This window comes from Sinocyclocheilus anshuiensis, unplaced genomic scaffold, assembly GCF_001515605.1.
Source record: "Sinocyclocheilus anshuiensis isolate Anshui unplaced genomic scaffold, SAMN03320099.WGS_v1.1 scaffold1170, whole genome shotgun sequence".
Classification (NCBI taxonomy): domain Eukaryota; kingdom Metazoa; phylum Chordata; class Actinopteri; order Cypriniformes; family Cyprinidae; genus Sinocyclocheilus; species Sinocyclocheilus anshuiensis.
Genome location: NW_015538055.1, coordinates 1,152,847 through 1,169,437, shown reverse-complemented (window position 1 = coordinate 1,169,437; position 16,591 = coordinate 1,152,847). Strand labels below are relative to the sequence as shown.

The 16,591-nt window shown below is 36.9% G+C and overlaps 1 protein-coding gene across 2 annotated transcripts in view; it reads left to right on the top strand.

The window, feature by feature from the left end:
• nf1a (neurofibromin 1a) overlaps positions 1 to 16,591 on the top strand; it is an 85,891-nt gene that overhangs the window by 12,846 nt on the left and 56,454 nt on the right. Inside the window, exons 11-34 of one of the 2 annotated variants that reach the window (XM_016478856.1) lie at positions 54 to 128; positions 1,183 to 1,314; positions 1,428 to 1,556; positions 2,004 to 2,117; positions 2,482 to 2,561; positions 2,645 to 2,768; positions 2,886 to 3,132; positions 3,588 to 3,661; positions 3,799 to 3,882; positions 3,958 to 4,302; positions 5,052 to 5,191; positions 5,385 to 5,507; positions 6,190 to 6,273; positions 6,361 to 6,477; positions 6,558 to 6,739; positions 6,824 to 7,035; positions 7,610 to 7,771; positions 7,889 to 7,992; positions 9,779 to 9,917; positions 12,022 to 12,084; positions 13,919 to 14,077; positions 14,240 to 14,337; positions 14,678 to 14,824; positions 15,029 to 15,175. In XM_016478856.1, the coding sequence (XP_016334342.1) occupies positions 54 to 128; positions 1,183 to 1,314; positions 1,428 to 1,556; positions 2,004 to 2,117; positions 2,482 to 2,561; positions 2,645 to 2,768; positions 2,886 to 3,132; positions 3,588 to 3,661; positions 3,799 to 3,882; positions 3,958 to 4,302; positions 5,052 to 5,191; positions 5,385 to 5,507; positions 6,190 to 6,273; positions 6,361 to 6,477; positions 6,558 to 6,739; positions 6,824 to 7,035; positions 7,610 to 7,771; positions 7,889 to 7,992; positions 9,779 to 9,917; positions 12,022 to 12,084; positions 13,919 to 14,077; positions 14,240 to 14,337; positions 14,678 to 14,824; positions 15,029 to 15,175 (3,281 nt within the window). Of the gene's footprint in view, positions 1 to 53; positions 129 to 1,182; positions 1,315 to 1,427; positions 1,557 to 2,003; positions 2,118 to 2,481; positions 2,562 to 2,644; positions 2,769 to 2,885; positions 3,133 to 3,587; positions 3,662 to 3,798; positions 4,303 to 5,051; positions 5,192 to 5,384; positions 5,508 to 6,189; positions 6,274 to 6,360; positions 6,478 to 6,557; positions 6,740 to 6,823; positions 7,036 to 7,609; positions 7,772 to 7,888; positions 7,993 to 9,778; positions 9,918 to 12,021; positions 12,085 to 13,918; positions 14,078 to 14,239; positions 14,338 to 14,677; positions 14,825 to 15,028; positions 15,176 to 16,591 lie in introns of both variants that reach the window. The other variant, XM_016478848.1, reaches the window with a different exon arrangement.

Sequence of the window (16,591 nt, the reverse complement as noted above, 5' to 3'; positions counted from 1 at the left end):
ATATATATATATTTATTTATTTATTTATTTTAATAAATTGAATTCTTTGCTAGGTATGCCTGGCCTCGACTTCTCCTCCTACCTTCCATTTCGTCCTGGTAAACTCCCTGCACAAAATTATCACCAATGTAAGTATGATCTCTGTAGACATTCACGCAATGCAAAATTATTAAAATATTATGCAAATGAGAAGCAATTTTAAATAATTGATAGACCAATGATGCAAATAAATGATCTCCGATTGTGTCAGCATTCTGCATGAGTATTGATTATTGTTCATGATAAAATGCATTTTGTGATGCTGTAATTTCTATACAGACATGAATAATGTTTATTTTTAGCAGCAAAAAAATGCTTTCTTGTCAAAATCTTTTTTTTTTTACCAGCAATTCATATCATACATGATCAGATTTTTTTTATGGCCATTTACATAGCCCACCAATAATGTTAGTGGATCCATCATTAAGAATGCCTTCTAGCAACTTCCATGTTGCAACAATGAAAAGGTTTATTGCTTTTTAAAGTCAGTGTAAAGGCAATTCAGAGAATTGTTTGTAAACTCATTATAAACATGTTACAAATAATGTGAACTATGTAGTACTGTATTGTGGAGTTAGACCGTTAAACAGTTTTTCACCATTTTTGTGTTCAGGATTTTTTAGGGCGGGCCTAAAATCATGTCTTGATGCAGTGGAGCGACTGAGCACGGCCCCACCCCTAACACTAGAACAACTAGAGTTCATTAGCATCAGTGGTTTGCCCGCTCAGTCTCGAGTTACTGTCATTACCGTTAGTTACTACAGCCTACAGTTTGCTAGCTAGCTATGCTTTCGTCACGTAAATGCATGTTTGGCTGTGTAAATCCAATTAAGCTGCTAGAGGGAGCATCTATTGAGGTTGTAGCAATATTTGACAGTTGAGAGAGGCGGCAGCTTTCCTGCAAGTGGGCCTGGTTTCAGTGCAGACAGCGGACATGACCCCAGTGTTTGAGAGCAGAGAATACTGCTTATTTTTTCAAGGTTTTGATAACCTATGCACTTGCCATTTTTTTAAAAATTTTTTTATCATTCAGATTTGGCTGGGTTGTTAATAACACATTTTTCTGTGGTGTGACAAACTCAGAACACATATTTAATATTGCTTTACACGGACTTTAATGTTTCACATTCATGTGCTTGCTAGTCACACCTGGACTGGTGGCCGAAGATTGACGCCATCTACTGCTACTCAGGAGAACTGCGCACCATGTTTGCGGACACATTGGGCCGAGTGGTTCAGAGTCTCGGTGCCCATCCACCTCTGAGAATGACATCGGTGAGACACACACTAATGCTATACATTAAGACACATAATCATCCATACAGTTTATGATGTATAGAAAAACACTGGCCTTTTTTGTTGGTAAAGTTGTTTTTTTTTTCTTGCAGAGTCTGACATTCAAAGAGAAAATGACAACTAGTTTAAAGTTCAAGGAGAAGTCCACTGACCTTGACTCGCGTTCTCTGCTGCTGGCCCTGGTCAAACTCATCCACGCTGACCCCAAATTAATGCTGCATGTGAGTTTTTGGCAGTAATATGTATGAAATAGTCATTTAGTTACCTTTTGTATTTAAGTAAGTTATCTTAGAGTTGTCGCTGCGTATTAGGCTAGGGCTGGAAAAAGTATTTTAATGCCAGGAAAGTTGAACATGTCACCTTTGATGTCTTGCTCCTTTAATTCTGATAAAATGCTCTGATCCAACAGTGTTAGTGTTTTCTGACTGGTTCAAATCCTGGATTATCCTGATTAGAATTTACATGTTTATTTATTCATTTATTTATTTTGTATTTTTTGACTGAAAAAGACTGGTTCTTTTTCACAGTCTTTCCTTAACATGATTTGATATGAACTGTGATTTGGCCTACAATGGTCTGTTTAAATATCTAAGCTTAGCAATAGACTTGTAGTTTAAGGATGGTTCTTATCAAATTTGACTCCACTAATTGCATTTTCTCACCATCAGAACCCAGGGAAACCTGGTCAAGAGATCCAGAACAGCACAGCTGAGCTCATCAAAGGTCTGGTCCAGCTGGTTCCTCTCAACCACAGTGCTGAGCTTTCACAGGAAGCCATGGAGGTAAGACTGTTTCTTTCTTTGAACCTCTTATTTGGTATTGTTAACCAAAAACTAAAACTTAAGTTTTTTGCTTATTTGAAATAAAGCTATAAAAAATAACATTTAAATAAGATTCTACTTGGATTAAAGATTCATTCAATTTAAATATAAGATTCTACTAAAACTAAAATAAAAAGAAATTAAAGCTTAATAGGAATATTAAAACAAAACTTTATAAAAATGACAAAAGGACATAATCAAAAATAAAAATATATACTTAATAGCATATAAATGATACTAACACTGCTACTTTGAATTCGTATGATTGTGCTTTTTTTTTTTTAATAAAGACATCTCATTTACTCATTCTTGTATTCTCACCCAGGCACTGTTGGTGTTACATCAGCCAGAAACTATTGAGCTGTGGAACCCTGACGCACCCATTGAGACCTTCTGGGACATCAGGTGGGCATAAAAAGATTGGGTGAGGTTGTTAAGTTGGCAAGTGGAAAGATTATCTGACTATATTCTCCTTACTCCCCTCTCAGCTCCCAGGTCTTATTTCTGATCTGCAAGAAGCTGATTGGACATCAGATGATCAACAGTACAGAGATACTGAAGTGGCTCAGGGAGATTCTCTTATGTAGAAACAAGTTTCTCCTAAAGAACAAGGTAAACACACGTGCTGTCTAAACATGAACATCTAAATGTATGATAAAATCATCCTGAAATCTGTGACAATGATCCACTCAGATAAAATGCGCTCATTCATGTCTCATTGGTGTGCAGGAGTGTGCCACACAGGGCAGTCTCATTCTCATCAGCAAACAGGCTCAGACCAAGCTGGAGGTGTGTCTCTACACCTTCTTGTGGAGCCCTGACGCAGAGGCTGTGCTGGTGGCCATGTCCTGTTTCCGGCATCTCTGCGAGGAGGCGGACATCCGCTGCAGTGTGGACGAGCTGCCTGTGCACACGGTCCTGTCCAACTACAACACCTTTATGGAGCTCGCCTCTGTCAGCAATATGATGGCTACAGGTTAGTGGTTATTACAGTAGTCTCTAGATTAGACTGACAGCTTTAAGCTTTAGGGACACTGTATTTTTTTTCCCATAAATTCAGCTAGTGTTGAAAGCCACTGAAGTGAACATGGACTGTTCTTGTGGTCTGAGGTTTTGTGAAATGTTTCACCTGGAAAAAATTTTAGAATTTCTATCAAATACTACTCTGAAAGATCATGTATAGTTCTTGTAATGTTGTGAGATATATATATTTTTTGTGGCCAAGAAAATAGCATTTGATACCGATGTGGCAATATAAATAAATATATTTAGTAAATTAATTAATATATTTATTTTTGGCAATGAATATGGCATTTGATACTGATAATCATAATTTTTTATCAGTAATCATAATTTGTATCTTTTTTTATTTTTTTGGTCTCATTGCAAAATGAAACAACCTTCAAACTGTATGTGCATTTGTGCGTTCAGGCCGCAACACACTTCAGAAGAGAGTTATGGCACTGTTAAGGAGGATAAAACACCCTACAGCTGGAAATGTAGAGGTAAAGATTTCATTTTGTCAACTTATGTGAACTTATTTGTAATTAGATTTTTCAGTTATTAATTGCTAATCATTGAGATCCATTGCAGCATCTCTATTAATTTTAGTTGTCTCAAATTTGACCTTTTTCAATCTTAGGCATGGGAAGACACATATGCAAAATGGGAGCACGCTACTAAACAGATACTCAACCACCCGAAAAACAAAGTGGAAGATGGACAGGTAGTTAAAAGAACACTAATCAGTCAGGTATATCATTTTTTCCCCTTCTACCAGCTATTTTCTCTCTGTCCTCAGGAGTGGATCAACATGACCGGTTTCTTGTGCGCCCTGGGGGGGGTTTGTCTCCAGCAGCGCAGCAGCCCTAGCCTAGGCACCTATAGCCCTCCTATGGGCCCCCTAACCGAACGCAAGGGCTCCATGATCTCAATGAGCTCTTGTGAGGCGAACAGCGAGACGTCTCTTAACAGGTTTCTGGACCGTCTGCTGGGTCTCATGGTCTGTACACATGAAAAGGTGGGCGTGCAGATTCGCACCAATGTCAAAGACCTTGTGGGACTGGAGCTCAGTCCAGCTCTCTACCCCATGCTCTTCACCAAGCTACGCAACAGCATTGGACGGTTTTTTGAGACCCAGGGTCCGGTAAGAGATGATACTCCTTGAGATGCAGCTGTAGGATTAGATATTGTGTTAGAAGTAGTGCACTTTATATTTTTTATTTCATATATGTGGAGTTGTAATTTAACACATTCAGAGCGTAAAGATCATTCTCGCAAAGAACTGGTTAATATTGCACTCAAATAAAACAAATGTTTGATTATAAATAAAATAGAAATTATTTTAAGGTTTTATGTTGTAATTTAAATATCTTTGTATATATGTGTATGGTTATATTTGTTATTATTTTTGTATATTTAAATATTTATTTATAGCATATTTAAATATTTTATCATATTTATTTAATATATTTAAATGAACGTAAATTAAGTACAACAATGCCTCTAATTGTCATGAAAAAGCCTCAATGCAAAAATGCTCCTAAAAGTATGCTTCATTTTCTATTACAACATACTGGCAACAAAATACAACAAATTACTCAACTGGATCAAGCATTCAAATCTCTTCACAAAATAGCTGTCATGTATAGTTTTGGACACAAGGTGGCAGAATACCAACGTTGTCAGATCAATCCAGACCAGACCACTCCTTTTAAATACCATCCAATCAGCACTCGGTGATCTATTTCATCTAGAATCTGCTAACACACTGGAATCTTTTGTAAATACTATAAGATTTTATATATTATCAACATCACGTCACATTCTGCATAAGTATCAGCCACATTCTGTGCTGGCATCTTTGTTCTTAAACTTTCTCATTTTCTTCTTCAGGTTCCCATTACAGACACAAACACACTGTTTGTAGAGCAGACCATCGCCATCATGAAGAACCTGCTTGACAGTCACACTGAAGGAAGCTCAGAGCACCTCGGTCAAGCCAGCATTGAGACCATGATGCTCAACCTAGTTAGGTGAGACTTTGATTTACACTTTCCTATGCTTTTTTTTTTAAAAAGAGGATAGGAAAAATGTTAGTATAAACACTGGATTTGCATGGATGGTTGGTGATTTAATGAAAAGAGCATTAAGAAGTTTATTTTTCCATTAAAGGGTTTTTCTTAATGCTCCCTCTCTCTTTCTGTTTCCTTTTTCTGTCATCCTCAGGTATGTGCGTATTTTAGGGAATGTTGTCCATGCCATTCAGATCAAAACTAAGCTGTGCCAGCTAGTGGAGGTGATGATGGAACGCAGGGATGATCTCTCCTTCTGCCAAGAGATGAAATTCAGGTAAACTTAAACAAAAAACATTGAAGTTTTTTGCTCTTATGCTTATCAAGGCTGCATTTATTTTGTGAAATATAATTACGATATATGATACATGTTAGCAACATTACACGTCCAAGTGTTTCCCCAACTATCAACACGATTGCAATGTGACACTAATTTTATACAACCCATACATAAAGACATTTACTAGACGTTTCTGTATGAATCAGCCATTTGAACAAATCAGTTGAATTAATGACTAAATGACTCACTCATTAAAACCACCTACGCCACCTACTGGTGGTTTGTTTCATATTTAAAAGTATTATTGCATTTTTCCCAACATTTCTTATTTGTATGTTCAAAAAATTATTTAAAACATTAATCTTCTAAAATTATTTATGCATTTGCAATTTTGCGGTTTAAATGCATTTATGGCACCTCAGCTTCATCAAACATTCTGCGTAAATACATCTAATGCCACTTCAAATACAGCTTCTGTTTCCTTCAGTGGAAAGATGGAGTTTGTTGATACTGATTTAATTTGAGTGGAAACAACTCTACAGTTGAAATGAATTGAAACAATGTAGCAATTTGATGTGAAAGATGACACATTTAATAAGGTTAAATTGCCAATTTGTTTTGATGATTGAGTGTGTGAATTGTGAGGTTATGAGATGTCTGATTTTGCTGCTTTTCTTAGAAATAAAATGGTGGAGTACCTCACAGACTGGGTGATGGGAATCTCTAATCAAGCAGCAGACGATGACGTCAAATGTCTGACCCGGTATTGTCTTTGCAGTTTAATGCCATTTATAATATGTGTAGTGGCACATCTTTTCTCATGCTGTGTTTTTGTGAACATGTCCTGCAGGGATCTGGACCAGGCGAGTATGGAGGCAGTAGTGTCTCTGTTGGCTGGTCTTCCCCTGCAACCTGAGGAGGGTGATGGCGTTGAGCTCATGGAGGCCAAGTCTCAGCTCTTCCTGAAGTAGGATCATTCATCCAACTCTTTTGTTTTGTCTTTCAAGGTCTGTTTTCAGTCCGTAATCTCTTCTCTTCCTCCTTTAGATACTTTACGCTGTTCATGAACCTGCTGAATGACTGCAGCGAGGTCGAGGAAGACGGCCAGCAGGTGGCAGGCCGGAAACGTGGGATGTCCAGACGACTAGCATCTCTGCGGCACTGTACTGTGCTGGCCATGTCTAATCTGCTCAATGCTAATGTGGACAGCGGCCTCATGCACTCCATCGGTGAGAAACACTGACTTTGTCATGGATTCTTATTGTACTTAAGTGGTTTTGACTGAAGAAAGTGATTCTGATGTCTTTGAACAGGTCTAGGGTATCATAAGGACCTGCAGACGCGAGCCACGTTCATGGAGGTGCTCACTAAGATCCTTCAGCAAGGGACAGAGTTCGACACGCTCGCAGAGACCGTGCTTGCAGACCGCTTTGAGAGACTTGTCGAGCTGGTTACCATGATGGGAGACCAGGGCGAGCTGCCCATAGCCATGGCACTGGCCAATGTGGTCCCCTGCTCTCAATGGGTGAGAGATTTTAACAACTTTAACTTTAACAGTTTTGGCAAAAGAAGAACAATTAAATAGAGCTATCATCTATTTAAAAATATGCATGAAAAGGTTTAAAGCAAACTCTTTCATATTTATATTCTTTTTTTTTTTTTTAACTCAGAAGCTAGTTGTAGATGCTAAACAATTACTTCAAAAATATTTAAATATTTTTCATACAATAATGAAAATTTGATGTGGGTTGTTTTTGATGCAGAAAATAAAGTTATGTTATACTACAGTTTTTTCATGTCATTAGGAACGGGCCTTAAAGGTATGGTTCACCCAAAAATTATAATTTTCTCATTTAATCAACCTCATATTGTATGACTTTCTTTCTTCTGTGGACCATGAGAAATGTTTTTTTTTTTTTGGTACATACAGTGGAAGTCAATGGGGTCCAATGTTCCCAGCGTTCTTCAAAATACACAGAAGAAAGGCAATCATACATAGTTAAATATCTAATTAACTCCGTTTTGCTCAGAGAGTGAAGCATTGGGTGTATTGTTGGTCATTAGAGAGCTGTTGTGCTCAAGGTTCTGATGGTTTTCAGGATGAGCTGGCCAGGGTGTTGGTGACACTGTTCGACTCTCGCCATCTGCTGTATCAGCTGTTATGGAACATGTTCTCAAAAGAGGTGGAGCTGGCCGACTCTATGCAGACCCTCTTCAGAGGAAACAGCCTAGCCAGCAAGATTATGACCTTTTGCTTTAAGGTAACATGAAACCATGTCAGTCATGGCACATTTAATTTATTTCAGTGATGGCGAATCTGACCCAAAACTTTTGAACGGTAGTGTATGTGCACTTAAAATCTGACTATGTGTTTGCAGGTGTATGGCGCTGCATATCTGCAGAAGCTTCTGGAGCCGCTGTTGAGAGGAATCATCACCACGCCAGAGTGGCAGCAAATCAGTTTTGAAGTAGACCCTACCAGGCAAGATTACCTAGTTAAACTCATATTGTTAACACTGTTTAGTCGGGTCTAGCTCTTACTTCACCTTTAAAGGGGACATCGGATGCCCATAAGCCCCAAGTGCACTTCCTTTTGTTGTTTTCTATTTTCCCCCCATAAATTATGGCCGATAACAAATATTTTTGAACTCTTTTAAACCAAAGCTGAGCCATCTCATACCCTCTCGCTCACAAGTGCTTGTCATTGCAGCCGTCTGTTGTTGTTGCAGTCTTCGCTATTTTGTTGTTGTTCCGTATCTTTTCATTTTCTACTGTGAAACAACGGCCTGGGACAGTGTTGCCACCTTGTGGAACATGTGATTACTGCAAAAATAATTCAATGCGCATACAAAGTACGTGCGGTTACAAAAATCGAGTGGTGCGCGTACTATTCTGATGACGGAATTCGCGTCACGCACACTGTACACTGTCCCTCGCGTACATGTAAAAAGTGAAGTATACTTTGGGCTTTAGGGTCTTTATGAAATGTCTGCAACATACTTTGGTTAAAATTCCTCAATGGTTGTGTAAAACAACACCTTTTTTACCTTGTCAAAAACAGCTTTGTTCACAGCGACCCTTTCCGGTGCATGTCTCTTTAAATGAAAATGAGCTACTGCTCACTCCACCCCTCTCTTCCATTTTTTTGATGTATTTGGTGGCGTGTTACTGTCAAAAACAAAATTAATCCAAAATTAATGTGTGCACAGTGGCTCTGATGTCGGGAGAAAATTAAGACTCTTATGTTCACTTTTACACAGGGTGTCCGCGGGTCCTTAAAAAGTCTTAAAATGTGTTAAATAACGTTTTCCTAATATAAGGCCTTAAAAAGTCTCAAGACATGGGGGCAGAAAATGTGTATATTTATACCACTTCTTATAGTTAATCCCAGTTCACACGGAAGAGTGCCTTTTTTTCTCCAAAAATTACCATGTACAAATGTGATATTGATTTTTTACAAACTTAAAAAGTCTTAAATTTAACTTGTTAAAGTCTGCAGAAACCCTGTTACATCCAACTACAAAACACCTGCATTGCTCACGAGACATTGAGTACGTTTACATAGACAACAATATTCCGATATGAACACGATTAAGACAATACTCTGATTAAGAATCTACCATGTAAACAGAGATTTTTGGATTACCTTAATCCGTCTAAAGTCATACTCAAAGTAAACACAAATCGAATTAAGACGTGGTGTATTCCTATTTTAGTCGCATTATTGAAGTGCAGTATAGACATGTACACACCTTAATCACACTATTACCGTTGTGTAGGAATTTTCGCCGTATTTTGCGACCGGATACACGCATGGCAGTGGTGGTTATGGCCGATGTCCCCTTTAAAGAAGTTCTCCATGATGTACATTTGAACACTCTTCAAAGTACAGATGGGTTTGTATCATTGAGTGCGTTTACATGCACCCTCTTAATGCGATTATAATGAGATTTTGGGAATATTGTGATTAAACTTTCCCACATGTAAACGCAATACTTCGATTTAAATAATTTGATTAAACTCATAATTGCAGCAAGCATAATCGATAACATTAACATCGATTTTAATTGAAATATACAGGCATGTAAACACCTTAATCACAGTATTGCCACTTGTAAACGGGAGTGAAGAGCTTTGCTCTTGCCATGTAAACATAATGCGATTAAGTCCTTACTCTGATTATTGAAATAATCACATTATTCGTGCGCATGTAAACGTAGTCATTGTCATTCTGCTGAAATGTTTAATTTGTCTTTTCTTCTCTTTAGGCTCGACCAACAAGCAGAGAACTTGGAGGAGAACCAGAAGAACCTGCTGCAGATCACAGACCGCTTCTTCCTGGCCATCATCAACTCTTCAAACGAGTTTCCTCCACAGCTGCGCAGTGTGTGCCACTGTCTCTATCAGGTACGTTCACTGCCTAATGCCAGTCTGCATTTTTTTTTTAACCCCTGTTATTGCATCCTCTGAATGACTGCACTGAGGCTGTCTTTCTTGTCTTCCAGTCACTTCTAACCCTGCTCTTATCCTCTCTCACGCCACTGCTCACCTCTCTCTGTCTGTGTACAAATATATCAGACAGTTTAAATGCCCCCATTTCCTTCAGATACACACTTCAGATACATTCAAAAGTCTGGGGTTGGTAGGATTTTTTTAATGTTTTTGAAAGAAGTCTTTAATGCTCCACATAGCTGCATTTTTTGAACAAACATGCTGTAAAAACAGTAATGTTGTGAAATTTTAATACACAAAATAATGTTCTTTTTAGCAGCATCATATGACCCCTTTAATATAACTATTTTCTATTTTAAAATGTAATTTATTCCTTTGGAGGCAAAGCTGAATTTTCAGAAGTAGTCCAGTTTTCACTGTCACCTGATCCTTCAGAAATCATTAAAGCATGTTGATTTGGTGCTCAACAATCATTTTTTTTTGTGTTGTGCTGCTTAATATTTTTGTGGGAACCATCAAACATTTTTTTCAGAATTGAATAGAATTTATTTGAAATAGAAATATTTTGTAACAATGTGAAAATCTTTATTGCTTTTGATAAATTTTATGCATCCTTGCTGAATAAAAGCATTCATTTCTTTTAAAAAAATCTTACTGACCCCACATGTTTAAACAGTAATGTACATCCTATAACCGGTTTCCAATAGGGTTATCATGGTTATTATATGTTCTTTTTATGTTGCTGTTATATTGAACCCAAAAGGGATATGTAAGAATGTTTAAAATGTTACTGTTGTCTTAAAATTTCTTGTGTTTTTATGGCAAAATGGCAATCCTTAAATACTTCCGGTATCCCCATTAAAGTTTAATGTATCCGAAAATGACGACAAATGGCAAAGAAGATCTGCTGAATCATTTGCTGCTGTACATGCAACAACAGACATACAGATTCAGTTTGGTCAGGAAACATATTTTGATAGTGCTTGAAGCTGTATTGCGAAAGTTTATATGTCATGAGCAGGTACGAATCACAATTCTCCTAGCTGCAGTAAACTGTATATATATATCACACGTGGGGTTTGGTACATTTATATGATGTAAACAGTGTATTCAGCCCACAGTTAACAAAATCAATTTATTTTGTTCCTTTCCATTATGTCTCGAATAGAAAGAAATTGAAGGTGGTGTTATGTAGTTGGTAGTGTATCTTTTTAGTGAACCGAAAGTACCAAGTTCTCATTTGAAAGGATCAGCTGTCTTTCTCATGTCTCTGATGTGACTGCACTCTGTCAAGGGCACCATCTTGTGGACATAAAGTTGTTTTTTAAGAATAGAAAAGGAAGCTTTGAATGACAAAACACCTTTTATTTTCTTCTTTCTTAATTACATGTAGTTTTGTTTTCTTCTTGTTTTCTTTTATGGCCTTTCTTGTCTTGTTTGTAATCACGAGGATCGGGTTGTGATGTTCGGCTTATTAAGTCCCATAAAATTGAAATTATAGTTTTGTTGCATATAGTTAGCTTTGAGGTCATTGCTAGTGAACTCTTAAAATTTTCCGTTTAGTAGATACATTTAAACACAGTCTTTCCTTTCTGGGAAAACAGACTGAAAAAAAATGTATGACTCATCCTATCAAATCAGCTGCAACCATCAGTCCTGCTACACACTTCATTCTATCTTCTGCATGGTCCACTTGCGTCCTCATACATGCAATGCACATATTCTGGTCTTTAATTTCCCGCGGCTAGCGTTAACTTATCGCTAATATCTTTACACTCTTAATATTTTCATACTTTGTTTGCTTGGGCCGAGAGCTCTCTCTCTTCTCTCTTCTCCACTGTAGCATCTTTACTGCTTTTGCTTTACTTTCTGCTTGGAGAGCTTCAGCCGGTGTTTCTTAATCACTGAAATAAACATGAAGGAAATTGTTCATCGGTCAGCTCTTAGGAAGGCAGTGGTTGTGTTGTCTGCTCCTTCATTGTGTTTGTATGCACTGTGGCTGTGCTGAGCGCAGTTGTGTAGCTGCTGTGACCTCTCTGTGCTCATCTCTGCCCTGTAGGCTACTTGCCACTCCCTTCTGAATAAAGCCACTGTTAAAGAAAAAAAGGAAAACAAAAAATCCGTAAGTGTTTTAGCATTTTATTTTTTCTTTAGCTACCATTTGTTATTAGTTTGGGTTTATTCATACCATAAATGCAACATGTTTTTGGTTTGTTTGTATTTTTTATGTTTATTTTTCATTTTTATTATGAATTTGTTCATTTGATTTTTTTTTTTCTTGTTTTTGGATTTTGCTTTTCGCCAGAACATGTTCAGAAACACCTGTGTAAACAGCATTGTTTGCAATATATACTGTTTTCTTATGAAGACACCTCCATTTTTTAACACAACATAGTGTGGAAAACGAGCAGCTAAACAAACAAAATAATTGTACCACTTTGGATCACCTTTTTTCCTTTGATTTTCAATTGTTGTGGACTGGGTCGGTGGTGGCGGGCAGTTTGGATCAGTTCAGCTTTTCTGTGTCTTGCGGTAAAGCAGAAGACTCTTTCTTTGTGTGGGTTTAAGGTCTGTTCTAACATGAAGACAGTGTATCCTCAAATATGCAGACCTTGAGCCTGGTACTGACTAGGTCTACCTTCTGAGAGTCTATAAACTTGAAACGTTTCTGAGATTAAATTAGAAAGCATTATGAATCTGTATTTTGGCTCCTGGAGGAGTCTTGTCTTTCTTGGAAAGCTTTTAATGAAGGTGTTAAGTGATTTGCATGCTTGAATACAGTCTAATGAACATGTTGGCGTTACTCTGGCTTGTCATGTGCTTTATGGGTCGTCTTCAAGACAATGGTTGTGCATGTTTTCAATTTCAGAAACCATTGGTGCATATGCATGCTTGATAATATATGTAATGGTGTAAAATATCTAAATATTCCCACATTTAATTTTCTGTCTGTTTTTCCTCATTTCCTTTCATTTGCATTTGCTAGGACCATCACAACATGGCCATGGTGCAGTTTAGTTGTCTTTTTGATTGATTATTATGTTTACACATATTAAAACACTGGTTACTATCAAAAAATATATAAAAACAAAAGAAAAAATGTTTTATTTTAGATTTTTATATTGTTAGATGTAAAATTGGTGCATGTAAACACATTAGTTGTCAAGTTTTTGATTTTCTGAAAATGATACACAAAGAATCAGTTAATTGCCAAGATTATTATTCCTTTTTTTTAATGCAAATTTATGCAAAAGAGTATTCTTTGGTTCTCAGTAGTGGTAGGCTTGGAAAATATTTACGTAAACTGAGATCTTCCATAGCCTATTTTAAGTCTCAGTCTAATTAGGTGGACTTGAAGTCACTTGAGACAGAAACAATTCAGTCATCTAAAAATAATTTAGGGCATAATTGATCAATTATAGGTGTGGTGGAATTGTGGCCACACATTGCCATGAATATTATTTTTAGGGTGTTTATGCATTGTCACATCCTGTTCTACAAACATTTATTTTGTGTTTTAGTGTGGTAATGTTTATTAGTACTGTGTGTACATTACATTTTAATGGTCGATAATCAGTAAGCTGCATCAGTTTGCATCTTTGCCATCATACAAGTCATTTGACATTTGAATATTAGTTTGTTCTGTGCAAACACTCTATAATGTTTCAAGTCCCATGACATTACTTTCTTGTAGAGCCTGTTTTTACTGCCATGAAACCCATTTATCAATTATTTTTCCCTTCTGCCATTCACATAGTTTCTTTCCTCATAATATCCTTTTCTAAATTTTAAACCTATTGAAATTTATGTTAGTATTCTGTTATATTTTAATTAAAATCATCATGATGGCAACGATATATCGGAAAGAATTTGACTTTTGCCTGTCATTTACTTATATTGCATCCTTCCAGAACTCAACTATCTTTCCTCTTGTATCCCTCCATCCATTTGTGCAGGTGGTCAGTCAGCGGTTTCCTCAGAACAGTATCGGTGCAGTAGGAAGTGCTATGTTCTTGCGCTTCATTAACCCAGCTATTGTATCACCATATGAGGCAGGCATCCTAGACAAGAAACCTCCACCTCGCATCGAGCGTGGCCTCAAGCTAATGTCTAAGGTAAGTAAAGTAATGCCATGTTCTTAGATATTATACATGTCTCCCATTTCCATCATCTGTGGTGAAGGATGTTGACTAACTGGCAAGATGAAATGTTTATTTATACCAATATGTTTATGTATACAAAATTTGTCTACAATATTTTTTTCTCTTTTTTTTCAGATACTCCAGAGCATTGCTAATCATGTCCTTTTCACAAAAGAAGAGCATATGCGGCCCTTTAATGATTTTGTCAAAAGCAACTTTGATGCAGCCAGAAAGTATGTTTGTATTTGATTGATTCTCTTATATTAGATTATTTTTGTTTCTCTCTAGTGGAGATTCTTGATTTGTGCTAGATGTTCATCACATCAAAATATTTTTGATTATTTAACCTGAAAGAGAAACCTAAGTTTTAAATGAGTATATTTGTTAAACGTAACTTTGGCCATGCTTTAGGGGTATGCGAGTATATGTGTCCTTAACTTAAAGATATGGACTTAATGGCCATAAAACTCCTGTTGTGATTTTATCGAGTCTTGAAACATGTTTTAAACCCATGTGTTTCTCAGCAACTTTATGAACCTTGCACTTCAAAATGCCTAATTTCTTTTTTGTCAGGTTCTTCTTGGATATTGCATCTGATTCTCCGCCAAGTGATTCTGTGAACCACAGTCTGTCTTTCATCAGTGACGGCAATGTGCTCGCCCTGCACCGTCTGTTATGGAACAACCAGGAAAGAATCGGCCAATACCTGTCCAGCAACAGGTAAAATAGCTTCTAGATATACAAAGAATGTCAAGTCATTTGCAAGGTATACAAGGTCTGTATGCTTGGGGTTTTTCAGTAACTAACCCATCTAGATACAATCTTTTTCCTTTTTCTGTGGTAAGTGTAAAAGAGTTTTAACGCATGGAAAATTTGTAATGTATACAGTTTTAACAAATCTTGTAATCAAACTTTAAACCATAGGGACCACAAGGCAGTGGGTCGCAGACCGTTTGACAAGATGGCCACCCTCCTGGCGTACCTGGGCCCCCCTGAACATAAGCCAGTAGCTGACACACACTGGTCCAGCCTCAACCTTACCAGCTCAAAGTTTGAGGAGTTTATGACAAGGTTACTGTTCTTGCCTTTGCCAAAAGCTTGCATTTCTCTTCTCTTTAAATTTTACCCAGATAGCAAGAGTGAAGATTTCTAGTTAATACGTTTTATTGGTGTTATTCTCACCTTTTTCTGTCTGGAGATTATTGTAGCTTTTTTTTATTTTTTTTATTTATGGATATGTAGTAGTTTCATTTGTTAGATCCAATGGTATTAATTTGTTTTAGCATCTGAAATGTCCTTTTATTCCAAAGCCAGTTATATAATGAAATTAACGTCAAGTGCACACACAAATATGCACATTCACACATGACACATCAGTTCTGGCATTACTAAGTTAACATTGCAGCCTATTCAGTATCAAACAAATATTGAGTCAGCCAAACCAGAAAAGTTACTTGGCTCAATTTAAACTTTCTGTTGTATAGTAGTGACAACTGCTTCACCGCAGTAGTACACAATACACATATTTTCACATGTTGCTATTTTATGTGAATTTTGGGATACCAAGTGCAAGTCTTGTTTACATAATAAATAGTTTAGCAACCAAATTTTACATTGCAAATATGGTAAAATTTGGATTTGTGCTGAATGATAGAGGTATGTGGGCTTATATATTTGGATTGTGCCATATGTCAGCTTAATTTTTTTAACTATATCGTGCACTAGCGATAAAACGGTATCAATATTTATCGACGGTACACCTTCTTTGAAAGCGATATAAAAAATGTTCGATATAGTGCATGATATAGGCACGTGCGATGAGGGACGCAGACAGCACACACAAACACGAACACATGCTGAATTGAGTGCAGTGCCTGCCTGTGATGAGGAGATTGTGAATTAAAAAATGAATATTAGTCGAATTTAAAATAAACATTTGCATTTGAATGTTGGGAGTGCGTCAGGGAGCGTCATCAGTGGTGACATTGTTGCATTTTAATGTTTTGTCTAGCCCACGAGATGCGCCGCTGCTGTGTTATGCATTCAAAATATTAGAGAAATATAGAAGATCAATGCGGAGAAGATCTTGATTAGGTTAAAACCGAAACCAAGCCATTCACACAGAACGCATATTCAGCGTATTTTTTAGACGGACAAATACGACTGCTGCACTCGCGTGTCATACAAGAGATGTATAGAAAGCCATGCAAAGTTAAAACAGTTTAAACGTTTAGAAAACACGTTGCGAATTTGTGGAGGTTTATTCCTTTTCACTGCATCTTATATGTTTTCAAATGCAATCTGTGTGATCGGCGAGTCGGCTGCTCTTCAATTTATGCAATGCATAAATACATGATGCTGTTTTGTTCATAATTGTTTATGCAATTTACGAAATTATATATGATTTATGAGTTAATTTAGATGTAATGCAGGTTTTCTTAGACATTTATTTCCTTGCGTTGACAATTTAAATGTGCTGCATTATTT